Raw genomic sequence first — 24,919 nt, 5'->3', positions numbered from 1 at the left:
TTCATTGTGTTACACTGGTCTTTTGTAATCATTGTTATCTTAAAGGGCATTTGCAAATGAAAGGCAATACGTCAATTTTTGCAATGTTTACTTTTGTGCCTATACGCGTAATAGGAGGACACAAACGAATTTTTCCACCCATGCGTAAGGTTTTGTTTTTATATTGACCTACTAGGTTAATAACCAATTAAATCACCCTTAATAAAATTTTATTTATATCACATTGATTTTCACCAAGATCTTCTATGATAGTTATGAACTCGAAAAAGTGTTTAATTTCTTTCTTTCTTTCTTTTTTTGCTGAGTGTAAATTTTTAAGTACACTCTAAGCATCACAAATCATTTCAGAAAATAAAAAATATTTTTTACATGAATGACTTTCGTAGTTGTTATTACCTATTTTATCTTCTCTTTTTGTTTTAGTTGCAAATAAACTGGATCGTCCAATTTGACAGCCCAGCTGAACCCCCCCCCCCTCAAAAAAATAAAATAAAAGTAGGTTAAAAATATTTCCCCATTTTTACAGTTCATTGACAACAGTAAACTCTCAGCATAAAAAAAAATAACTTCTCGGACTTGAATCATTGCAAACTGTTCAAAAGTGATCAAAATAAGAGATATGTAGAGATGCACAACTCATTAAAAATGAGGGAAAGAAAAACAAATTTAAAGATTAGGATCATTTTGGCATGCTCTGCAGAAGTATCAGACAAAACAGGTACCTCACGATGGATAAAGCACATGTCTAAAAAAAGAAGGGAATAAAGATATGTATATATATATATATATATATATACATATATATATATATATATATATATATATATATATATATGGTACAAAAAGTCTGCGAATATCTCAGTTTCGGTTAGGTTTCCATGCGACTGTGGGTAGAGAAAAGATTGTTCTCCCAGATGAGACAAAAAAAAAAAAATGAGTCGTCAGCCGCCATGCAGGCAATACTATTCTTCGACTTTTGATGGTCACATTTGTGAAATAATACTGACCAATCATATCAATATGATATCAGCAGCTACTACGGAAGCACAAGGAGCATCAATGACGGCTAGCAGTCAAATGAGGAAAATTGTGACCGTGCACCTCAAAACGAACATAAAGTCGCACACACTGATTTTGCGTGAGGACTGAAAATAAGTGAAATGGGTCAACCTAGCCGAACTTGACTTTTTCATATTTTCTGAAAGAGCGGGTCTTCTTCTACATTATGCTAAAATTTGGTATCATAAAACGGGCAGGAAAGTGTGTTTTTTTTTTTTTGCAGTTTATCTCGAACATTTTTGGTAGAATAGTGTGATTAGGTGTGTCTTTAGAATCCCTTTTTCATTTCTGAAAAACCTTGTCCACACTCTTCACTTTTAACTCTAATAACTTTTGAAAAGATAGTGCTACTGCTTTGAAAGTTGGCATTAATTATGGACAGAATGTGTTAATGAGGCATGATTAATTTCAGTTTAATTTGATAATCCCTTCATTGTTGTTACTCTGGTGGTTTACTTCCTGTTTTTTGTCCCATTCATCGCACAGCCAGCACGGTTTGGTAAAGATTAAGCGCTTGAATAGACACTGTACTTCAGAGCCTCTTTTCTCAGTTCACACTTTTCCTGAGTTTGTGCTTTCTTTCCAATATTTAGATAGGTTAGGAGAGTCCATTTGATTTGAGTTATACATCATTTTAAAGCTTAAAGTCTGCTCTTTCAGAATATGGTCTTAACTTAAAATTTCATGTCTGGCGACTTTTTGTTTGTTTTGAGGTGCAGGGTCACAATTTATACCTTTCCATTTCCTGGTATTGTCCGCAGTTTGTCCGCATGTCCGGAAGGCATCCTGATTGTCCGCGTTCATTCCTGGCGTAATCCTAGATGTTTCCGCGCTGCTCGGCTACGATTTGCATATTCCGAGGTATTTCGCGCTGTTCCGGATTGATTCCTAGGAATATCCGCAGTCAGCCCGCGGACATTCCTAGGAATGTCCCAGGACAAGCCGATTCACACACTTATTCCGCGTCTGACGCGGACAGGATGCCGAAATGGCAGAATTTGCTTCCGCAACCCTTCCTAGGCTTGTCCGCCCTCAGACAGTTGGAAAAGTTACAAGCATACATCTGTATATCAATATGAATTTTCACACAAAGATATACTGTAAAAGTGGAAAGCTTTGAAGTGTTGAAATTTTTGCATATTTCGTGCAACAAGAAACTAGTGCAAACATAAAATTACAGGAATATTTTTGCTTGTTTTATGTAACATATATGTCTTGATTCCACATAATCAAAAACACACAAAATTCATCTTACTTGTCCGAGCCCTAAAAATTACTCGCGAGAATTTATTCAGTTTTACAGTGCTGTATATCTTGAAGTGCAATTTCAGCCATATTTACAGGTGGGTTTTATTGAATGCAGTAAAATCAGACAGATAGAATGGCATATGTTTTATCATAACCACACACCGAATTCCCATATTTTCATCAAATACTGTAAAACATGATATATTCGCGGCCTGAAATTTTCACGAATTGGAGCCGACAGCTTCTTTCGTGGCATGAAATTTCATTTCATTTTATTTCATTTCCAACAACATTTTCATACACAAAATAATGCAACATCAATACAATGTAGTAACAAAGTAAAATACGTGAATTTTACAATTTTCACGAATTGCCACTGGCATTCAATGCCTGTATTTTAGGCAAAAACTTTCGCGTGCATTTTAATTTCGCGAATCTTGGCGCTACCACTGGCATTCAATGCCTGTATTGTAGACAAAAACTTTCGTGTGCATTTTGATTTCGCGAAATTTGCGAAATCAAAATGCACATGAGAATTTCTCGTTTTACAGTATGATGTTACCCAAATATGCAAATGAGCAGCGGCGAGAAGAGGGGGTCAAAATAATGTCACAGCTCACCTTCGGCGGGGGCCATGTGCTGGCAGAGCCTAGCGAGGAGCTTTGATAGGCTACGACTGTCCCCGCTGCAGCCAATCATGTGGTAGAAGACGTTCAAACCAGCCTATGAGGAGACGACATGCAGCCACTGTTTACAGATACACACTTGACCTTTGAACTTTGAGATTGACTCTGATTGACAAAATGGATGGATTGACATGCTACCAAGGCAAATTTACACACCTTAGGAATGCGACTACTAGCTAAGATCTCAAACCACAACCCATGTTATCTAGTAGAGAATTCAAATTACGACTGATATCGATCTCTCATCTAATGATCAGCAAACTAGGACTTTGATACTTTGCTGAATGAACAGCACAGGTATTTCAGCCTGCTGTGAATACCTTTCTAACACATTGAAAGTATCAACAACAGCAAAAATACCCAAAACAAAATAAAAGTCTTAAAGCAAGAAGCTTGGAATGCAGATAGCGGGCAGATGATGAGTTCAGTTAATAGTGATTGTCGGGAGACTGTCTTAATAGCAATTTTAATTTCAGCATCTCTATCAAAGTTACTTGCCAAGCTCGAAGCTTAACCCTATAAAGCCCAAGCTATTTTGACCCCTTCCAGGCCCAAGGGGGGGGGGGGGGGGGGGGGCACATATATAGGGGCCCCCTATATAACTTCTTTATTATATGATGTATGACCGTCATATTTGGCACATGGGTAGAGCAACTTTCTCAAGGTTATCCACTGAGGGCGCTATTTACCAAAATATAAAGAAATACATAGGAAATATGCTAAATCAAGTTTTTTTCTTTTTATTTCTTTATCCCATGTATATCTGTTTCTATTTTATGTCAATCATTTTCATAATTACCATAAAGGAAAAGCAAGTCAACCTTCACTCTTTGTAATCGTTGAAATTTCTCACGGTCAACATGTGGGGGCGCTATTCATTACAACATAAAGAAATATATGAAACCTATGATGTATTGCTTGGAATGGGTACAATAATTGGTACCACATTTCATATTTCCAAAATATTGACATTTTGAGTTTGCAGATTGATGATATGATAAACAAATGATATTACAGGTTGTGTGAAAATGACCCAAAATAAAAGGGTAGTCTTTGAAAAATGCTGTATTTTTGATTATTTCTATTATATCTATTGTTTGATGCCTATGTCGTATAGATATACAGGAAATAATAAGAAGAGCATTTCAGGGAAATTCACAACCATTATTACTTCACATTTTGGTCCTTCAGCAAATTACAGCCAAGAAAACCCCCATTTCATCCATTATTACACTGTTAACTGAAATTGGAACAGAAAATCACGCAAAATCTGACGAACATGGTTGTCAGTTTACGGTTGCCATGGCAACCAGCAATATCGGACATAGTTAGATTATATATCAAAATGTTTGCAATAAGATTCTAGGAAAAGTCACCAAAATTGGTTGAAATCGAGGAAAGGGTGTGGGAGTGGCAAACGAAAATATGGTGGGGGCACATATGGGGGGCACAATGCGCCCCCCTTGGGCTTTATAGGGTTAAAAAAATGGGAACAAATCGAAGTGAATCCACAATAATAATACATTTTCATCAATCTTCCAAATGATGAAAACATGTGTCGTAAAATGTGAAAATAAAAGATTGCATACAGTGTTGCCACTCATGAGAAGTAAATTGAAGAATTTTTAATTGACAAGGAACAGTTGGCAGGTATGCTACGCATGTTGCCATGGTTACAGCATATATATTTTTCAGGCCTCTCTGACTGACAGATGACAGACGATCCCACCTGCTTTGCCTCGATGATGAACCGCGCCATCAGAGATGATTTACCCTCACCGGACTTGGCTATCACGGCAACGGGAGGATGGAAGCTCTTCTCTTCGGATCCACCCTTAATAGTTTCTTTTTCACTTTCTTCCTCTGAATATGAAAGAATAAAAAACACCACAAACAAATGAGTGATAGTTGTGAAAAACAACTTTTTGCACTTGTCTGATGAATGCATAAGTGATAAAAATCAATGAAATTTCAATTCAGTTGAAAGGAAAACATGAAATCACAAAGCAGGTTGAATTTGTTTGTTGTAAACAATATATCCTGTCAAGTTCAAAGAAATGAACTTAAAAAGAAAAATTGGCCTTGCTTTGTGTTCAGAATGCATGCTTTTACTCAGGAACATGATCAAAGCTGATGTTTTACCTAAATGAGTGAATAACATCTGTCCCACCTGTGAAAAACATGATCAAGTTAATTCATATGATCCATGATACCTTTGATTTGATGTTTTGGTCTCTGTTCAGCATTTATCAAAGGAAATGCAGTGTTGATGAAAACAAAGACATTTTATCTCTATGGGAAGTGCAGGGCTTTTTTTTCCCCTTTTTTTATTTATTTTCAATACCCACCACAATTGAGTTTTATGAGAAATCTTATATAATTTCATAGCACATAATGTCCAAAACTGAAACCAATGATGGCTGAATTCCGCATATTTGGCTTTGTTGACCAACTGTTTCAGTTACAGTGTGGTCCAGTACACTCGCGCTATGGTTCGTGTATGCAAACCTCACGCACACACTGTTTGACAAGTTCATTGACGCTATCTGCCAAAAGAAGAAAAATTATTCAAAACTTCATACAAATTCCTGAATCCCTATCAAAATTTGATCATCTGTTCCTCGTGCCATTATCAACTTTTTTGGCAAGTTTCATCTAAATTCATTCACAACTTTCAGTGAGTTATTTTGCACGCAGACAAACAAACAAACAAACAAACAAACAAACAAACAAACATCAACGAAAACATAACCTTTTTGACGGAGGCAATGGAGAGATACCTGAGTCTTTCTCAAGAATTCCTCTCTGTGCATAGCAGGAAGCATTCCATTCATCTCCAAGAACTTTATTCTCATAGTCTCCTTTTCCAGACACAAAATTATTTAGGAAAGAGATCTCTCGCTCACGTCCAAAGATAAGCTGACCCTTGTAACCAAGATAAAGCTGCTGTCTCTCATTTTCTGAAAAAAAAAAATAGAAATACAAAAAGAATTAAAAAGGGTATAGCAAACTTGGTGCAAAATTGTAAAATGAAGTACAGCTTTCTCTGATTTTCTTGCTGAAATATAACAAGGGTTTAGAATAAAATAAGGCAATTTCCAGAAATGAATGCTATAAAACTTTATCAAGGTATGCTTGCCTTTCAAATTTTCAGGCAGGAGGAATTCATACAATATGTGAAAGTTAACTAATTCACAACAAAACTAGAATTATCACCGAAGGTGATTAATACCTCCGTCCCTAGTGTTGCTTTATAGTATGTGATGTCATGAGGGCAAGGACGTTAATACCAAGTTTGTGCACTTGTCGAATTGGAAACAGAATGATTTTAGTTTAATTTACTGTACAATTACAGATTTGACACTGAGTTCCACAAAAGTTTGGGTAAAAAGTGTGGTTACCATGGCAATGCATTGTCTGATACAAACACAAGGGACATTTTGCATAACTACACTTAAAGACCATCATACACACCATATTTGACCTTCATAGCTTGAATGGTTTATTTTGATACAAAAATGAGTGGTTACCATGGCAACGCATTTCCTTATACTAACACATTGGTGTCTTGCAAAACTACACTTCTAGATCATGATACATACTAAATTTGACTTCAATTGCTTGAATGATGGAGAAGTTATTCGATCTGCAAGGTTTTGGTAAAATTGTGGTTACCATGGCAACAGTTTGTGTGACAAACACAAAAATTATGTGTTCCACATCTATACCTCAGGGCCATAATGCCTACCAAATTTGGTTTCAATTGCTTGTAAACTGTGGAAGAAGTTCACTCCACAGGATTTTAAAAAATAATATGCGGTTACCATGGCAACGCATTGTCCGATACAAATACAAAGGACATTTTGCAAAAGTACACTTACAGAGCATCATGCACACCAAATTTCACCTTCATAGATTAAACGATTCAATGCTATACAAAAATGAATGGTTACCATTGCAACACATTTTTCTTATATAAACACATTGGTGTCTTGCATGACTACACCTCCCGATCACCATAAATACTAAATTTGACCTTAATTGCTTGAATGATGTGGAAGTTATTCAATCCACAAGGTTTTGGTAAACTTATGGTTACCATGGCAACGCTTTGTCTGACAAACACAAAAATTATGTGTTCCACATCTGTGCCTCAAGGCCATAATGCCTACCAAATTTGATTTCAATTGCTTCAAACTGTGGAAATTGTTGACTCCACAGGATTTCGAAGAAAACATGCGGTTGCCATGGCAACGCTTTGTCAAGTACAAACACAAAGAGTGTCTTGCATAACTACACCTATAGATCTTCATAGATACCAATTTCGAAGTTGATTGCTTAAATACTATGGAAGTAGTTCCCTCCACAAGTTTTTAGTAAAAGTGTGGTTACCATGGCAACGTATTGTCCGACAAACACAAAAAACATGTCTTGCACATAATATCATCATTTACCGTAAGTTTCATTTAAATTGCTTCAAAACTGTAGGAGTTCACGACGCAAGATTTTGCAACAGACCGACCGACCGCCCGCCCGACCGCCCGCCCGACCAACATCACGGTGATTCCTATATACCCCCTTCACACTAAGTGTGGCGGGGGTATTATAAAATTTCCGTCATTAAATTCTCTGACAAACTATTCCAAGGAAATGATTGTCTGCAATATATCAACTCATGTGGTACTTTCTGTGTAGTCAATTGTCGGGGAATTTTCTGTTCTTTATCATTTTTTTTTTCTTTAATTCTGAGAGCCCACTTCATTTCAAGTGACCTGGAATATAAAAATTAAACAGATACAGTAGACAGACAAACCAATTATCATTTCCTGAGGTTGGAGACACCATAAAAAGATAGGGTAATGTTTGAGAACCACAAGTCATTATTTAGTTACGGGAATTGTTTGTGAGTGATAGCACCTGTCTCAGGTTATAAATTGTTGTGCACAAGAAACCTGTCTTTTCAGGGTAGATCTGTTCTTCTTTGCTTCTATTTTCCACTGTCAAAGTCCCTGAAAAACTCACATCTACACCTAATTTTGATATTTCCATCATATTGCAGCCACGTGGGATTTCATTGAAAATTACACAGTTAAAGTAAAAGTATCCGTTCCTACCTGATTACCCCAAATTACCCCCAAATCTACCTTGCTCTTCTGGAGTCAGCTCAGCAGTGTGTGTAGGATACTTTCTGTCGATGGCAAACTGGAAGAACTCTAGAACTTCCTGACCAAATTTCTCCAGTCCAATCAACTTCACCTGAAAAATGAAAAAAAAAAATCACTCTCTGACCTATTGACCCCTCACACTTTCATCTTGGTTGCTGAGATTACCATTATTATACCATGATAAAATCACACTGATATTTCATCTTTCTCAAAAATATTAACTTTATCACAAATATCCTTAAGATCATTTTCTACAAAAGAGATACATGTACAAAGGTTGAATGTCAGCGACATCATTTTCAAAATGGTTCATCTTAGCACAGCTTCTTCCTTCTCAATCTAATCATCTAATCTTCTTCCTTGGTCTCCAAAATTTAAACAGGAAAAGTGCAGCTGTAAATTGACACCTCCTGTAAAAGCTGTTATTTTTGCGAGGGTTTATTTCTTTTTTAATTTCCTGAAGCACTGTAGGGCTCCAAATTTAATTACAGTAACACGCAGAAATATTACCATGTACTGTAAAGTGGCGTGCACATGATAGCCTCGGCATGAAATCATGAAAACCACGTCTCACAAAAAAATGTCTGTGACATCTTCATCCTCAAAAATATATGTATGTAAAAAAAAATAACTCCTTTTAAAATATCTAGAACTAAATTTGACTAAGGAATAAAGGAATCTCAGCAATTTTGGTTTTCTGCCTTTTCTCACTCAAGTCCCACTTGTTCTCATTCATCTAAAAATCCTAACTTTTAACCACTGTTAGAAACAGACGCTGTAAAAATGTTGTCCCTTAAAAGTAAGTCAGATGTACAGAAGTATGCTGTTATTACCATGACTACTTGATTTAAACTGGGTAAAACTCACTGAGCTTGTGTCTGAAGGGTCGTACTGACAGGAGTAGACGTGGGCTTGGTCTGGAAACCGGCTCTGAATCTTAGACCTCAGTTTCTGCACAAAGCGACAAAAATAGGATCATACCAATGAAGAGAGGTCAACCTTACACTTGATGTCCAATAAAGAACCACTTTGAGGATCGGCTCAAGCTACAGTGTATTGCTGAGGGGGTAATTCTTCTCATTAGATGAGAATACTGGTTGATGAATGAACTAAAAAAAGACAAAGAATGACAGAAGAGTGCTGAGGATTCTATCTATACAGATCAACGACTGTAAGTGGCATTTTCCATCACTTTTGTGAGAATGTATTTGAAGGTCCTATTGACCTTTGGGAGCAGTGATTTAAAGAAACGTAAGATATCACATTTGATGCATATGCGTAGGTCTGGTGTATCAAAAAACATCCTCCCATATAAATCTATTGAAATAAAGCCTGAAATATAAGGAAATACAAGTATCACTATTTTTCTCATTAGACCATAGTCGTAGACGGTTTAGCATTGCAACATTTTCATTATAACTATAGTTTACATTTTGTCTATTTAACAATACTTAAAGGGGATGGCTAGTAACTGATCAGAGGGAATCAGTGGGAATGCTGGGGGTGATTGTTCCAATTCTTGGGGATTCATTTAAGAGTACATCTACATGTATCTATTGTTGTGTGAAAATTGTTTGCTTAAAGGGGTTGTACAGTACTGGTTGAGGTGGGGATTCATGTTTGAACATTCCTAAGTGAGATAATGAGAAACCTCTTATGAAATATGAAAGAGCATGTAATCTTAAGAAGGATTCAATGTTTATTTGATGAAAATTGGTTTTGAAATGGCTGAGATATCCAAAAAAGTGATAATAAGAAAAGGCGACAGGCCACAACTTTCTTAGGATCTCTTTGTTTCACCTTGACATGTGTTTGGATATCTCAGCAATTTCAAAACCGATTTTCATCAAATAAACTTTTCATACCCTTTAGAATTGCATGCTCTTTGACATCTCATAGAGCGGTTTCTGAATATCTCGCAAAACGTTAAAAGCTAAATCCTCACCTCGACAAGAACTGTACACACCCTTTAAGAATGGTCTCATATTCAAGTAATGTCAGTTAAGTTAATGTTTCCAGGTTAGCATACCTGTACAGTGACGGGGCATTAAACTGCACATTACTTGAATATAAGACCGTTCTGAAGATGATTTTCACACAACATTGGATATATAATGTACTCTTAAATGAATCCCACAAGAATTGGAACAGTCATCCCCAGCATTCTCACTGGTTCCCACTGATCAGTTACTAGCCATCCCCTTTAACATTGATTACATGGATTCAATTTTTTACTGTAGTTGTTATATTCCAAACTCATATTTTGGAACTATTCTAAAGCACTAATGTTGGGTTTTTGTTTCATCTGCAAATGGTAACTTATGGCTTTAATATCAATCTGAGATCTATCCCTACAATGTAACTATGCTTGTGTGTGTACTGTAGGTAAACAATAATCGTTCAGTGTATGTCAGTCTTCTATCAACCCGTTGAGGATGAGTCCTGAGTATACTCGGGCAAGTGTCTATGGGAAATGCGTGTTGTAGCAAAATCAGCCCATCCTCAAGGGGTTAGTTGATACTTTAATATAGTGCTCCTGGGTTGCTCCTATTCCAAACAAAATCTTGCTGTGTTGTTTGAAAAGACATGCTGTTGCAGAAAAATGATGAGAAAACAACTGATTTCAATATCCAATTTACAAAGCTTGAGTCATCAAAATAAAGCTTGGAGACGATGTGATTGTCAGATGTTTGGAATGGCTTCATAAGGTATTATGAGTAGAAAATCATTTGTTGTCTACGTGGGAAACCATATATGTTGTTCTTCTTTTACAAATAGGAACAAAAATTAGATTTTTTTTTCTTTCTTTTTTTTTCTTTTCATTTCCCATATCAGCAAGAATAAACAGGAATTGCACATCCTTTCCACGGAAGCAAGCCTTGGATTCACATGTGTTAAAGTGTTGGAAACGACTCTATGTCTCTTAGGGCGGACGTCCACTTGGGCGCGGACAAGCCCCGGAAGGGTTGCGGAAGCAAATTTTGTTATTTCGGCATCCTGTCCGCGACAGACGCGGAATAACTTTGTGAATCGGCTTGTCCTGGGACATTCCTAGGACTGTCCGCGGACTGTCCGCGGACTGTCCGCGGACTGACTGCGGACATTCCTAGGAATCTCTCCGGAAGAGCGCGAAATACATCGGAATATGCTAATCGTAGCCGGGCAGCGCGGAAACATCTAGGATTACACCAGGAATGAACGCGGACAATCAGGATGCCTTCCGGACAACACAAGTTAGGCATGCGGACAAACTGCGGACAATACCAGGAAAATGGAAAGGTATAAATTTGGCGCTGACTTTGACTTTTCCTCATTTGACTGCTAGCCGTCGTTGATGCTCCTTGTTGTGCTTCCGCAGTAGCGGCTGATATTATATTAATATGATTGGTCAATATCATTTGATAGATGTGACCACCAAAAGTCGAAGAATAGGATTGTCTGCATGTCGGCTGACGACTCATTTTTTTTTTTGTCTCATCTGGGAGAACAATTTTTTCTCTGCCTCCAGTCACATGGATGATATTCGCAAACTTTTTGAACCATATATATATATATATATATATATAAATATATATACATAAAAATGTAAATGTATATACATATATATATATATATGTATATATAATCATGCTGATAAGGTAGTCCACGTGTGGGCAAGATAAAAAGATAAGTAACAAAACTGCAATAAAGTTCATGCTGTATTCACCAACGATTTATTTCTTCACAAGAAATAAACCGTTGGTGAATACAGCATGAACTTTGTAAAGTTCATGCTGTATTCACCAACGGTTTATTTCTTCACAAGAAATAAACCGTTGGTGAATACAGCATGAACTTTGTTGCAGTTTTGTTACTTATTATATATATATATATATTCTTTATTCCCTTTTTTTAAGACATGTGCTTTATCCATCGTGAGGTATACACATGTTTTGTCTGATACTTCAGTAGAGCATGTCAAAATGATCCTAATCATTACATTTTTTTCTTTCTCTGATATTTACCCTTGTGCATCTCTAACCCTCTCTTATTTTGATCACTTTTGAACATTTTCAAGTCCGAGAATTTTTTTTTTCATGCTTAGAGCTTACTTGCCTATTGTCAATGAAGTGTAAAAATAGGGAAATATTTTTAACCTACTTTAATTTACTTTTTTTTTGGGGGGGGGGTTCAGCTGGGCTGTCAAATTGGACAATCGAGTTTATTTGCAACTAAAACAAAAAGAGAAGAAAAAATATTAGATAATAACAACTACGAAAATCATTCAGGTAAAGAATATTTCTGAAATGATTTGTGATGCTTAATGTGTACTTAGATATATACACTCAGCAAAAAAAAAAATAAGACAGACATTTAACACTTTTTCGAGTTCATGATTTATTACTTTTTCTCTCATTTCACTTGAATTTTGAAGTGACAGAAAATTCTTCATTTTCCTCAATCATCTTTATCTGTCATTGTTATTTTGGGCTTCAAAGATATTACATTGTAATGAGACCACAGGTATATCTTTGCAACTGAATTCATGCTTTTCAGTGTGATGAATTTGTCTTTTGTTCTAATATGTTGTATCATTAGAAAGCATTTACGTATGAATAACAACTTGTTCATTCAAATTCATGATTTTCTTCCGTCGAGATGTTTTCATTGCAATTGATTGACAAATTGCCCTACATCGACGTATATAATACATTAACATTTGGCCAAAAATTCTATGCTTTTTTTCTGAGTGTACTTCCACCTACTTTTGTGATTTTTCAGCTGGGCTGTCACATGGGACAACCTAGTTTGTTTGCAAATAAGATACGAAAACAACATAAAGGAAAATGTACTATAGTAAGTAATAGGAACCAGGAAAGTCACCCAGATGAAAAATAATGTCTGAAAAGATCAAATCAAAACAAACTTACTAGGAAGTTAGGGGGCTGATTTCACTTCTTTCTGGTTGCTTTTGGCACAGTCTCTACTACCTTATTCTTTGCCTTCTGGGACCGGAAATTCCTTAGATTTAACTGTTCTTCATCACTAGACGAAAGGTGTGCCTGTGATGGGGATATTTGCATGGGGGCCTCGCCTCCCTTCTTACTCATTTTACGTTTCATTGGCATGACGCTCGCGGAAAGTGTCGACATTTTCGAGTCTTGATCACAAAATTTCCGCATCGGTTCCGGACACTTGCATATATAGATCCGCATCGGCTCCGCGCTGTCCTATCAAACATTCCTGGTGTCTTCCGCTTTCATTCGGGAAGCTTCCCCACACCGCGGGATTCTTTCCGGAGCGTGTGCGGAAGGAGCGGAAGGGTTCCGGACAAGCGGGACATCCTCAGGACATCGTCAGGACAAGTCACCGAAGGTGTCAGGAAGTTCATTTCCGCGTCCAAATTTTGGTCTCGATCAAAATTTGGACGCGGAAATTTTTCTCTCTCCCGAAGGTGCGGAAACGCCCGGACATGTTTAGGACAGTGAGCGGACACGTTCAGGAACGTGCGGACAGGTTCCCGAAGGAGTGCGGAATACCAAATTTGCATTCCGGAGCTTGTCTGCGTCTTGTCCGCGCCCTAGTGGACGCCTGGTCTTACACACAAGACTGCAAATTGCAAAATGAGAGCACAAATAGATTCTTGAAAAGTAAAAGACCAAATTATATCAGTGGCAGAGAAAAATACAAATATAAATATAAGGAATACAACAGCTATGGAGTCAACACTATCTTGACTTTGGCTACATCAAATTTGCACAACACACTACAATCTTTCCTAACTGATTTACAGTACACAGGCCAGACAATGTTCTATCTCCAAGGGCATGGACCATAAACAGCACCTGCATCAAACTGATGTGTGTAATAGACATGATATGGGGGGGGGGGGGGGGGGGGGTCCACATCCAGTTGTAGTACCTGATAACTTACCTTTATCTGGGCTCGGCCAAGTTCCGTGGGGTCAGCAAACTTTAACCTGACATCTTCCGGCATGCCCTTCACCTTTCTGAGGAAGAAGGCGGCGTTGCGGTTGCAGAAGCGGTAGGCCCCGTGGAGAATCTCCATGTGGGTGATGGAGGAGTTCCCCACCCAGTCATACTTCCGGGCGATGTCCTCCGGTACATCATCCTCGCTAGGAATCCAGCCGTACCTGAGTGGGGTAAGATATCACAATGCAGAACACTGGCACTGGTCAGATGGTCCCAGACCAGTAAAGATCACTGTCGGACCAGCAGCTTTTCAGGAATTGCTGAATATACTGGACCGACATGACAGGTAAAATACCAAAAATAATATTTTCCTGGCCAGTTGGAAATAAAAGCACAGGACCAGCACATCTAAATGTAATTTTTGGACCAGTAGGGAAAATGGCTTAATGTGCAGCCCTGGTCAGATTGCCAAGAGTGATATATGCAGACTAGCTGGTCTCAATGTCACAGTGCAGCACGATAACGACTCACAGCACACATTAATTCTTCCTTGATGTGCCAGACTCTTCACTTAAAAGTATACTAATCCGTGCAAACTTGATCTAGTTGAAGATAAGGCCTAGTTAGTCAATTTAGGAATAGCAATGTGCCACAGTCCAACAGAAAGACCATTGTGACACACAGATTAGGGAGTAAGGTGATGTATTCACTGACAATAAGTTTCTGGCAACAGACATTCCAGAACAATTTTCATGAATATTGCACTCCAAAGAAACCAGCTCAAAAATAACAAGAGACCCATGGAGTCCAGCACTATTGAAAAGTTCACCTTTTACATATTTTTGCAGACCATACCCAAGAAGAAACTTTTTTTTTTGGGGGGGGGGGGCCTTTGGTGGCTTTGTATAATCCACCATCACATTGTTGGTGATACCATAGAATTTGACCAGGCATTTATTCATACCAAAAAAAAAAAGAATATCAGAACGGTGCCCATTCACACAAATAAACTGTCATTCTAGCTATAGTTGCCAAGTTTGATATCAAAATAAAACCATATGTTATCGAAGAATATGAAAATTTGAAAATTGGACCTGACTTTGGCTTCCCTATACAGGGTGTATCAAAACAAAATGGTCTAAATTACATTTCAAAATATTTGGAAGATTTTTTCATATTTATGGATACCCAATAGTCTCATCTATCAAGTGCAATCAACAAAACACATTTTTGTTCACGCTTGGCTGAACACTGACGCTCTTTGTCCAGAGTATGAAAAATGGCTTGTGCCAAATTGAAAGAAGATGGAAAATTCAGCCAGCAGTCCAAATTAGTGTTCTCATTCAAACAAATTGCTCTTTTGCTCACAGTTTTGATTATATTATGATAGTTTAGGAATTCTCTGGCAATTTTCTGTCACGTTTTAAATGATTCCATTCTGTTATGGGAGGTTGAATAACAACATCAAGATCTTTTAAGCACAGTTATCACAAATTATGCACACACATTCTATCGAACCTACATGCCAGTCACTCAGTCAAGAAAAAAAGTACAAAATCAATGCATCCTCAGATCCTTCAGTCAATCAATCAATCAATCAACAATCAATCAGTCAGTCAATCAATCAATCAATCAATCAATCAATCCAATTAATCTAATCAATCAATCAATCAATCAATCAATCAATCAATCAATCAATCCAATAAATCTAATCAATCAATCAATCAAGCAAGCAAGCAAGCAAGCAAGCAATCAACCAAGCAAGCAAGCATAAGCAATCAATCAATGAATCATTCATTTGATCAATCAATCTATCAATAAATCAGTCAGTCGCAATTGTATGCATGTTTAAATTGGCAGATCTACATCGGGCATATCACCTCCCCCCCCCCCCGTGGCTTTTTTTGTTTAGGTTTTTGGTATTTTGTTCATCCAAAATGGCCACTCCTCTCTTCCCTTTTTTGTTTCCACCACCAGCCCCTTTACTCATTTATTGATGGGTGGATTGATTGATTAACTGATTGACTGATCATTTGGTCAATCAATTGATTGATTAATGGGATGAATTATTTGAATGTTGATTAATTTGGTACCACCACCATATTAATGAATAACTGGCATGTGGTATTGATGTGTCCGTGTTTTGTTGAAACTGTGCTTTAAAGAGCTTGAAATAATTACATACTCTAATTCTCACCTATTAATTTAGAAATTGAATCATTAAAACTACGATAAAGCTGACAAAAAAATCTCACACTATCATAACATAATCAAAGCCTTAAGCAAAAGAGCAATTTGTTTGAATGGGAGCACTTATTTGGACTGCTGGCTGAATTTTCCATCTTCTTTCATTTTAGCGCAAGTCATTTTTCACACTCTGGACAAAGAGCGTCAGTGTTCAGCCAAGCGTGAACAAAAATTTGTTTTGTTGATTACACTTAATAAATGAGACTATGGGGCATCCATAAATATTTAGAAAAAATCTTCTATATATTTTGAAATGTAATTTAGACAATTTTTTTCAAAAGTGTAACTTTTTTTTATACGCCCTGTATGGAATTTATGAATTCTATTTGTGACTTCGTGTAGTATGCTTCATAAGCTAATTCTCCCAAAAGTGTTGAAACTAGCTGCAAATGAATTGGGATTACATAATCTCTCCTATCACCAGAGTACAAAGAGGACCTTTCTGTGGAAGTTTGTCTGTCTTTAAAATCATAGGGAAGTTTGGGGAAAAATAAAGCAAGTGCCAGTACAAATATGTGCATGGCAGGTTACCTCAAGCTGTGCAACAATATATTGAAAGAAAGATATTATTCAGAGGAGTGAAGGTTCAGTTTGTTAATTTACAGATCAGCAGTTGCGATCTTAACAAATTCAATAAGCCAGTTCGGGGTTCCAGATTGAGCATGTGCAGAAAAAGATCATTTGTACCGAGAGACAAGTTGGTTTTTAAATTCACTGAGATAAGCATCTGTAATACTATGACCCCGTTTACAGTGCGGGGCTGGGCCGAGCCGCGGCCGAGCCCGGCCTCAATTGCGGGGCTGAGCCCCGCAATTTTATACGTTTATACTGCCGGGCTCCGCCCGGGCTTTTAAGTCAAACCTTTCAATATTTTGTCGTAGTGGCGTTCTGCTTGTAAACAAACGCAATTTGGTATAGTCTGGTTTTCAGACCCTTTGCCAACTGGATTCCGTGGCGACGATGTCGCCGTTCGGGCAATTCCTACAGGCCTTTGCCGAAGGAAAAATATTTTGCAGGACAAAACCACCTCAAACTATATAGTTTTCGACGTTGAGGGGGTTAATATCCTGAATAGCGAAATAGTACAGGAAGAGGGTCTGGAAGCCAGACTAAAATTGGCCCCGCATTTGGCCCAGTTTGCATTTGCACTGAGAAAAGGCCGGGCTCGGCCGCACCTCCAGAGCGTGGCCAAATGCGCGGCCAATTTTGGCCCCGCGCATTTGGCTTTTTGGGCGTTTACAGTGAAATGAAGGATGGCTCGGCCGTGGCCCGACCACGGCCCAGCCCTGCACAAACGGGGTCGTTAGCCCCGGTCACAAAGCACTCCACGTCTAAATCACGTACAAAAAATCATGAAAATCTGGTGGACGTGGTCGTAAGTGGCAATTTTTTGGTTAATTTTGGTTGGGCCGTGATTTGTACGGGGTATGGCAGTTGGCGGCTGTTCCACTGCTTAAGCACTGCCTAAGCACGGCTAACCACGTCCAGCCACGTGTGTGTACGCGGAAAATCCATTTGTCAGTGATAAGCCGCTAAACACACGCTATTTTCCGTGATATCAACGCGTAACACGCGTCAGATGACGGTGCTCTGCCCGTGACAGACGGCTAAACTTTCGCGTCTTACCGCGTCTCCCCCAGTTTTAATCACTGCCGGAACACGGATTATCACGTGTGTTTCACGTGTGTTGCACGTCTTTACCACGTGTGCCGCCCGTGGTTGTCCGCGGAATAAATTTTGAGCAGTTCAAAACTTTTTACCGCGTCCGACGCCGTTCCAATTTTCTCCGCGTCCTGCCACGTCTATAAATCGACCGTAGCTCGTCTTAAGCTCGACATCAACGCGAACAACATCGTCTGCTTCACGGGAGACCACTTTTGACGTGTTTTGGCCGTGATTAAGCCGTAAAGCGCTGTGTGACTGGGGCTTTAGATTATTCATGATATCCTTATAAATGGTGCCTGCCAGTACATCCACCTGACAGCAAGCCTGGTATTTGGCAATGTTAATAGAAAAAGTTTGTTAATGTATTCAAGACAGCACAATGACATGGATGCTTCCCAAAGTGTTGATTGACGAACTATTCTGGTCACTTCATCTACACAGGTTCATTCTTTGTTAGAATACGAGTTCCATAAATTGCTATGTTGGGCAAGGTGCTTCATTATGTCGCTTTGAATTGAGTGAAGTGTCTAACCGACTGAGAAAAATGAAAGGTCATTTGTACCCATGATCTCCGAACTGGCTTATTTGTAGAGGAAGACAAATTGAAGAAACTCACACCTGAATATTGGTATATTGTTACAAATACAATGTAATGATTATAACTGGTGTAAATAGAGACTGTTTCTTGACCAACCTCTCTCCCAGCATGTTCAGGAAGAACGCCTCGCCCTCCGTGTCTTCATGACACCGGTCAATCTCCTCCATACAGGTGCAGAGGACCGTTCGGGTGGTGGAGTCCCGAGGCACGCCCCAGCGGAGATCACACTCTATCAGATGGATACTCCTCTTCTCACACCACTCCTTAAGCTCTGGTAACACCTGCCAGATACAGATGTACATCAACAACAACAGTTAATTACCTAGCTCCCCCAAGGAAGGATGAGGTTTAAGTGATCAACGACGTTGGTTTGTCTGTTTGCAAAATAACTCAAAAAGTTGAGTACGGATTATCAAAAATGAAACTTGCATAAAAAGCTGATATTGACACAAGGAACACCTCATTCAATTTTGGTAGTGATCCGGGAACATTTATGGATTTTTGAAGGATTTTTCATCTTTTAGGCATATCAGGTCAACGAATTAACTTGGAGGTTTAATACACTCACTAAATCATGTGCTCTGCTTGGGCAAGGTGCTGTGCAAAGGTGTGCTTTCCTAGTTTGATTTGATTTGATTTGATTTATTGGTTCCTGTAATATCACTGTACATGCACATACATGTACCGTATGTCTCAAAAAAAATTACAACGGGACTCTCCGCGATGATATCTTTAAAAATATTGAATCAATCTTAATACAAATTCAGGGTATTAAACTATAACTCATTGCCCACATCTTACAGAAAACCCCATTCGATTTGCTTCAGCGGTCAAAGAGAAATAGTCCAGGCTATAGAAGGCACCCAACCCTGTTTTTTTTTTATATATACAATGTTTTTGATCGTTTCTTGTCAATTCGAGGGGGCTGATTCCAAATCTGATTGATGCCACTCGCGTAACCTTGAGCATTTTCGGCAAAATGCAAAAATCCAAAATGGCCGCCAGATCGGCCGTGATAAACACAATAATGAGCATTATGACCAAGTATTCCACCAAACTTTGTACATTTCTGTTCCTAAAGTTACTCCACCTGCATTTGCAAGAGAATTTGCATTTCATATAGGTTCATTTAGTATTTAAAGCACATTTTTATTCAAAATGGCCGCCATTCCTATGCTTATGTACTATATGAATGGCAAAACATATGCATGGAAATGTAGAACAAATTTACTGTATTTCCAGTCCCACACCTACGCTGTCATGAAGTGTTGCATGTGTCATACAAATATGTTGGGTGTCACTTACAATATAGATGGCCTACATGTATATTTGAGCATTTAATATTCATAAACATTACGATGTTTAACACAATTTCTTATATATTTCATTTTGTCTCAACGAATATAAGTTCACTAAACGTCTCGCAAGAAATCAATATACCATCATACTCTATATACATGCAAGTTAAATATCGAAATGTAATACTAACACAATATATTACGAAACCTAGATGCATGGTATTTGTCAAATAATGTTGAAAATGGAGGGGAAGCTAGAAAGCAAAGTTTCTGATATAATACATTCCCCTAAAACCATATCAACAAACTACAGAAAAATCCTACATAGTAAGTGCAGTGACACATGGTTGCAGACAAAAACACATCGGACATTAATGACACAACTAAAAACCCTTTACATTGTATTTTATTTTTCAGCAAGAAGTTGGGGGGGGGGGGGGAGGGAGGAGTCCTGAGGCGTGTTTGAAATGGATCATAACATCCATGACTTTGATATGATAATAAAGTACCGCCTTGATATTATCGAGCAAACTTGATTTACTTCTTGAATTAAAACAACAAAAACTGGTGAAGTCATAAACTGTCCTTATAGCGCAATACCGTATAAACTATTCAACATCAACCAACCAGCTATGTTAGATACCTCTTTCAGTTTTCTCACAGTTCCCATGGTGTTAATGATATACAATTTGACATCATGATCTCATTCAGTCTTGTCTTAAAACTAAAACTGTCATTTTTATTGTCTTTATAGAACCCTTTAATTGGATGTTTTGCAGCAGGCGACATCAGCCCCAAATTTGTAGAATTCTAGCTCAGGCTAAAGATGCATATTAGCCCTGCAATGAATATTGCTTTAATAGCAACCACATCTGGTGATGTTCAGCACTTCCTCAGGGGTCAGAGGGCGATTATTTGCCATAGAAACAGAATAAAGACATGAAGATTGGCTTGATCACCACCCGTTGAAGCCTTATGGCTTTGTTGCCAGGCCAGAGACAGTAGTAGGTAACTTTGGTGGTATCAGAGATGACATCAGACCAGCATCTGCACCAACCTGTTTTGGGGTCAAAGCTTTCAAGTTACGGGAGGGATATCTACTCTTGTGGGATTTCAGACGCATTTATGGCAGGTTGTTCAAGGGGGCATGTTGCGACACGGATTGTCGCCCCTACACGGATTGTCGCCTCCTGCTCGGGGCGACAATCCGTGACGGGCGCTGGCGGCACGGATTGTCGCCCCCTACACGGATTGTCGCCTGGCGACAATCCATGACGCTTGTGCAGTTCCCAGTTTTTGACCTCGAAGGCGACAATCCGTGTTGGCAAAAAATTTGTTTCGACACGGATTGTCGCCCCGTCACGGATTGTCGCCCCGGGCTCGGGGTGGTTCCTCCGGTGTTAAGCTTTGGTGGGATGGGTATGACCGGTAAGTTATGCGTATGTGTGTGTACGTGTGTGTGTGTGTGTGTGTGTGTGTGTGTGTATTGTGAGCTGCATGATATGTGATGTGTATGATTTGTTGTGTGTGCGTGTGTGTGTGTGTGTGTGTGTGTTTGTGTGTGTGTTTGGAGTATAATAATACAATATGTAGAAACTGTGCATGTATGGTGGTTACATAGTGGTAGTGGTTTGTTTGTCTGTGTGTATACGTGTGCCTGTATGTTTACGTGTGTATGTGGAATATAGTGGCGCTACTGTGGCAATACAAACGCCTTCAGAGTGTATGAGCACGTGTTTAAAGAATTCACACCAGCGTTGATCTAAAAATAGTATGGGTGTGTCAACCAAATATCAGCGGTGAGGCGGGCTAGGCGAGAGAGAGACCGAGAGAAAATACATACGAGGGAGGTACCCTCCCCAAATGTTATTTGTCTTTGTTCATTTTTCCCTGCAATCATTTTCTTCCATCAGTCTTATAAACTAGAACGTCCATACCACTATTCTTTCTCCCAGAATAGGTTTGGCATGCTTTATGCATGAGCGAATAATTTCCACACGCCGTAAAAAAATTTGTCAATCGTTACTTGATTTTAGCACAAACGAACTGCCATTGCACACCGCTAATACATACGTAATACAAACAAACACCAACAAACACTCAAACAAACCTCATAATGCAAACAAACCAACTCAACACTTTTTTCCTTGATATTTATTGATTTCATTCAAATCATTCATAAATCGACCCATTCTGGGTGCAACATGAACAAAAAAAGTTACAAATGGCAATTCGAAACAAAAGCAAATCCATGTGTCAATTTATACCACAAATAATCTCATTTCAACATAGATAACTCGATTATAGACCAACCCTACTAATAATTTCTTCACGAGAAAGTTTTGACATGTATAGGGCCCTACCAAACCTATATTCCTTGAATATATTGGTTTGGATCATGTAACACCTTCTTACTTAAAAGGGCATATACATAAAAAACACACAAATATATTACACAAATCTAGAATGAAATCAGTCATAAAAAACCCCACCACCCCCTCCCCTCTCAAACCGAAACAAATCTAGGGCCTACATCTATCCTAAATATTAAATCGTACCAACATCCGTCATACCATTTATAACTATCCTTCTTCAAATCCAATCCCCAACCCACCAACCCCTGATTAAACAAAACCTAAATCATCCCACACCCACATTCACCGACCCAAATACATACATACACACACACACACACACACACACACACACACACACACGAAGGTTCGTTATTCCGAAGTTTCGTTTTTTTCCGAGGCTTCATTTATCCGAAACACACAATTCCCTATACCTAGTGGTTCGTTGATCCAAAAATAAAATTCGGAATAACGAACCTTCGGAATAATGACCCTTCGGACGAATGAGCCTTCGGACGAATGAGCCTTCAGAATAACAAACTTTTGCAATAACGAAATGTAACCCCCTTCCCACATATCGACGCACACCCGAACCGATACCACATCCTTCCTGATGAAACGATTTCCCAATGTTGATAAATAAGACATAATGGACCGTATGCAGAAAAGCAGCATCCGCCCGCACGCAAGCTCCACTCCGAATTCATATACAAATCTGCCAAACAAACCCATCAAATTCAAAGCTGCTGATAAAATCAATATCAATGTTTATGCCAGCAACAGCTTACTAGGTATCCCTCCCCACGCGAAGCTAAAAAACACATACGCAAAAAACTGACATAATAAACACATTCTTCCATCACACACACACACACACACACACACACGCGCGCGCACACGCACAAACGGACACTAAATTATCATGTGCACGCGCACATACACACTTCCTTGAAACCTCACCATGACTTTTTACATGGCATGTTTGCATGGATGTAGCCATGTAAGTTATGTGTTAGTATTTCAAAGATTATGTCCAGAACGATATTACCCAGCAAATTGTGCTTCGAGGGCGGGCGACAATCCGTGCCGCCAACGCCCATCACGGATTGTCGCCCCGAGCAGGAGGCGACAATCCGTGTAGGGGCGACAATCCGTGTCGCAACAGGGCATTTCATGAAGCGTTTTGTCAGGTCTTTTTTTTTGACAAACTGTTATAAGCTATAAAAATCCTTGCATCTGATTGGCTGAGAGCAAATTTGTCAAATTTGTCAGACAAAACGCTTCATGAAATGCCCCCATGCTTTCGTGTTTAGAAGGTCAGGGTATGCGTAGACGGCACTGGTGATACTTGCCATCCTTTCCTTCCAGCGTGAGGGAGAGTGATCGAGTGCCAGTGAAAGAGGGTAGACTTCCTTGGCCTATGCGTGGAAGGCTTGCCACAGATGACAACCTTGAACATAGCGCTGGCAAGATGGTTACTAAGATGGAAGGCATGGGTCTGATGAGAATCTTACAAAGGTTGGAGCAAAGTCTCCAGAAGTTGAAGTACTCCTCTATTGTCTTGAGATGGGTCAGTACTCGGCTGATATCATCTAAGGACTTTCTATGAGACGTAAAGCAGGGCTCCAAACTATGAACTTTTATTTTTGGTGGCCCAAAGGCAAACATCCGACCTTTTTTGGTAGCCCGATCAGGCCACCAATTTCTTCATTTCTGAAATTTCGGTGGCCCGACGTGCGTTTTTGGTGGCCCCTGGCCACCGGGCCACCGTTAGTGTCGAGCCCTGCGTAAAGGCAAGATCATCTGCAAACTTCCTACGTGAAGTGAATGTTATGTCACCATTATGTTAAAAAGAACTCTAGTGGAGTTAGTTTTCAGCCACAATTAAGGAGGCCATCATTCAGAGTCCTAACACAGCTGGTCTGGTTACTTAGAGCAATCCTAAATCTGCAAGTGCTGAAGATTAAAGACAAGTAGTGTGAAGTCCAGTTGTTATAACACTGCTTTCAGAATGAGGCAGCACTGTACAGATCTCAGAGTCTCCCTTGACATCATAACTATACGCAAACACATTCACTCCAAAAAAAAAAAAAAAGGTAGTAAAATTCATCTACAATTCATCTGGGTTAACAAGAACAACTTTTGGGCATTGTTTTCATTTCAGAGATTTGACGACAGGAAGTGAGGTGATCCCTTTTTTTCTATTTTCCCCTGCCTCATGTTCTTTCTCGGATGAGGGGACTGAAAAGTTTGTATAATATCGCTTTTAGATAACGTAGAACAGGACAGGTAATTGAAAATTTCATTAGTGTCATCATCTAGGATTCAGCCTTTTAATTCAGTAAACCAGAGTCAGAGTGAACATCTCAAGACAAGTAAGTATCAAATGTTCATATCTAATAATTCCTGATAAACAATCTTGATGTTGGCGTCAATTCAAGCTTTGGTGGATTTTTCCAAATTCCTAGGGAAAAATTCAGATTGAGGTAGCAAATTTGGATGTTTGCATCAACAAATAAAACAGCTTTTGTTACTAACAACCTTCTGATATATAATCAGCACACAAATTGATAAACAGTGTAACGAGTGACAGAAAAAAAATTGTATATTTCCATGTACACTTTGCCGTTCATATTGTGCAGGGGTATATGAGTGGCATCCATTTTGAAGTTTTGTATTAAGAAGAA

General features: G+C 38.8%; 1 protein-coding gene across 1 annotated transcript in view; it reads right to left on the bottom strand.

Moving 5' to 3' along the window:
- The window catches only part of LOC139710715 (TPR repeat-containing protein DDB_G0287407-like), a 72,105-nt gene that overhangs the window by 28,435 nt on the left and 18,751 nt on the right, over positions 1 to 24,919 (bottom strand). Inside the window, exons 3-9 of the mRNA XM_071622634.1 lie at positions 18,677 to 18,861; positions 14,072 to 14,291; positions 9,026 to 9,109; positions 8,138 to 8,249; positions 5,774 to 5,953; positions 4,723 to 4,856; positions 2,928 to 3,030 (exon numbers count right to left, since the gene is read on the bottom strand). Coding sequence (XP_071478735.1) covers positions 2,928 to 3,030; positions 4,723 to 4,856; positions 5,774 to 5,953; positions 8,138 to 8,249; positions 9,026 to 9,109; positions 14,072 to 14,291; positions 18,677 to 18,861 — 1,018 coding nt within the window. The remainder of the gene's footprint in view (positions 1 to 2,927; positions 3,031 to 4,722; positions 4,857 to 5,773; positions 5,954 to 8,137; positions 8,250 to 9,025; positions 9,110 to 14,071; positions 14,292 to 18,676; positions 18,862 to 24,919) is intronic.

This window comes from Diadema antillarum, unplaced genomic scaffold, assembly GCF_040938485.1.
Source record: "Diadema antillarum isolate AM-2024a unplaced genomic scaffold, OU_Dant_1.0 seq00001558_RagTag, whole genome shotgun sequence".
Classification (NCBI taxonomy): Eukaryota; Metazoa; Echinodermata; class Echinoidea; order Diadematoida; family Diadematidae; genus Diadema; species Diadema antillarum.
The sequence above is the reverse complement of the archived record's forward strand: the minus strand, read 5'-3'. Positions and strand labels throughout refer to the sequence as shown.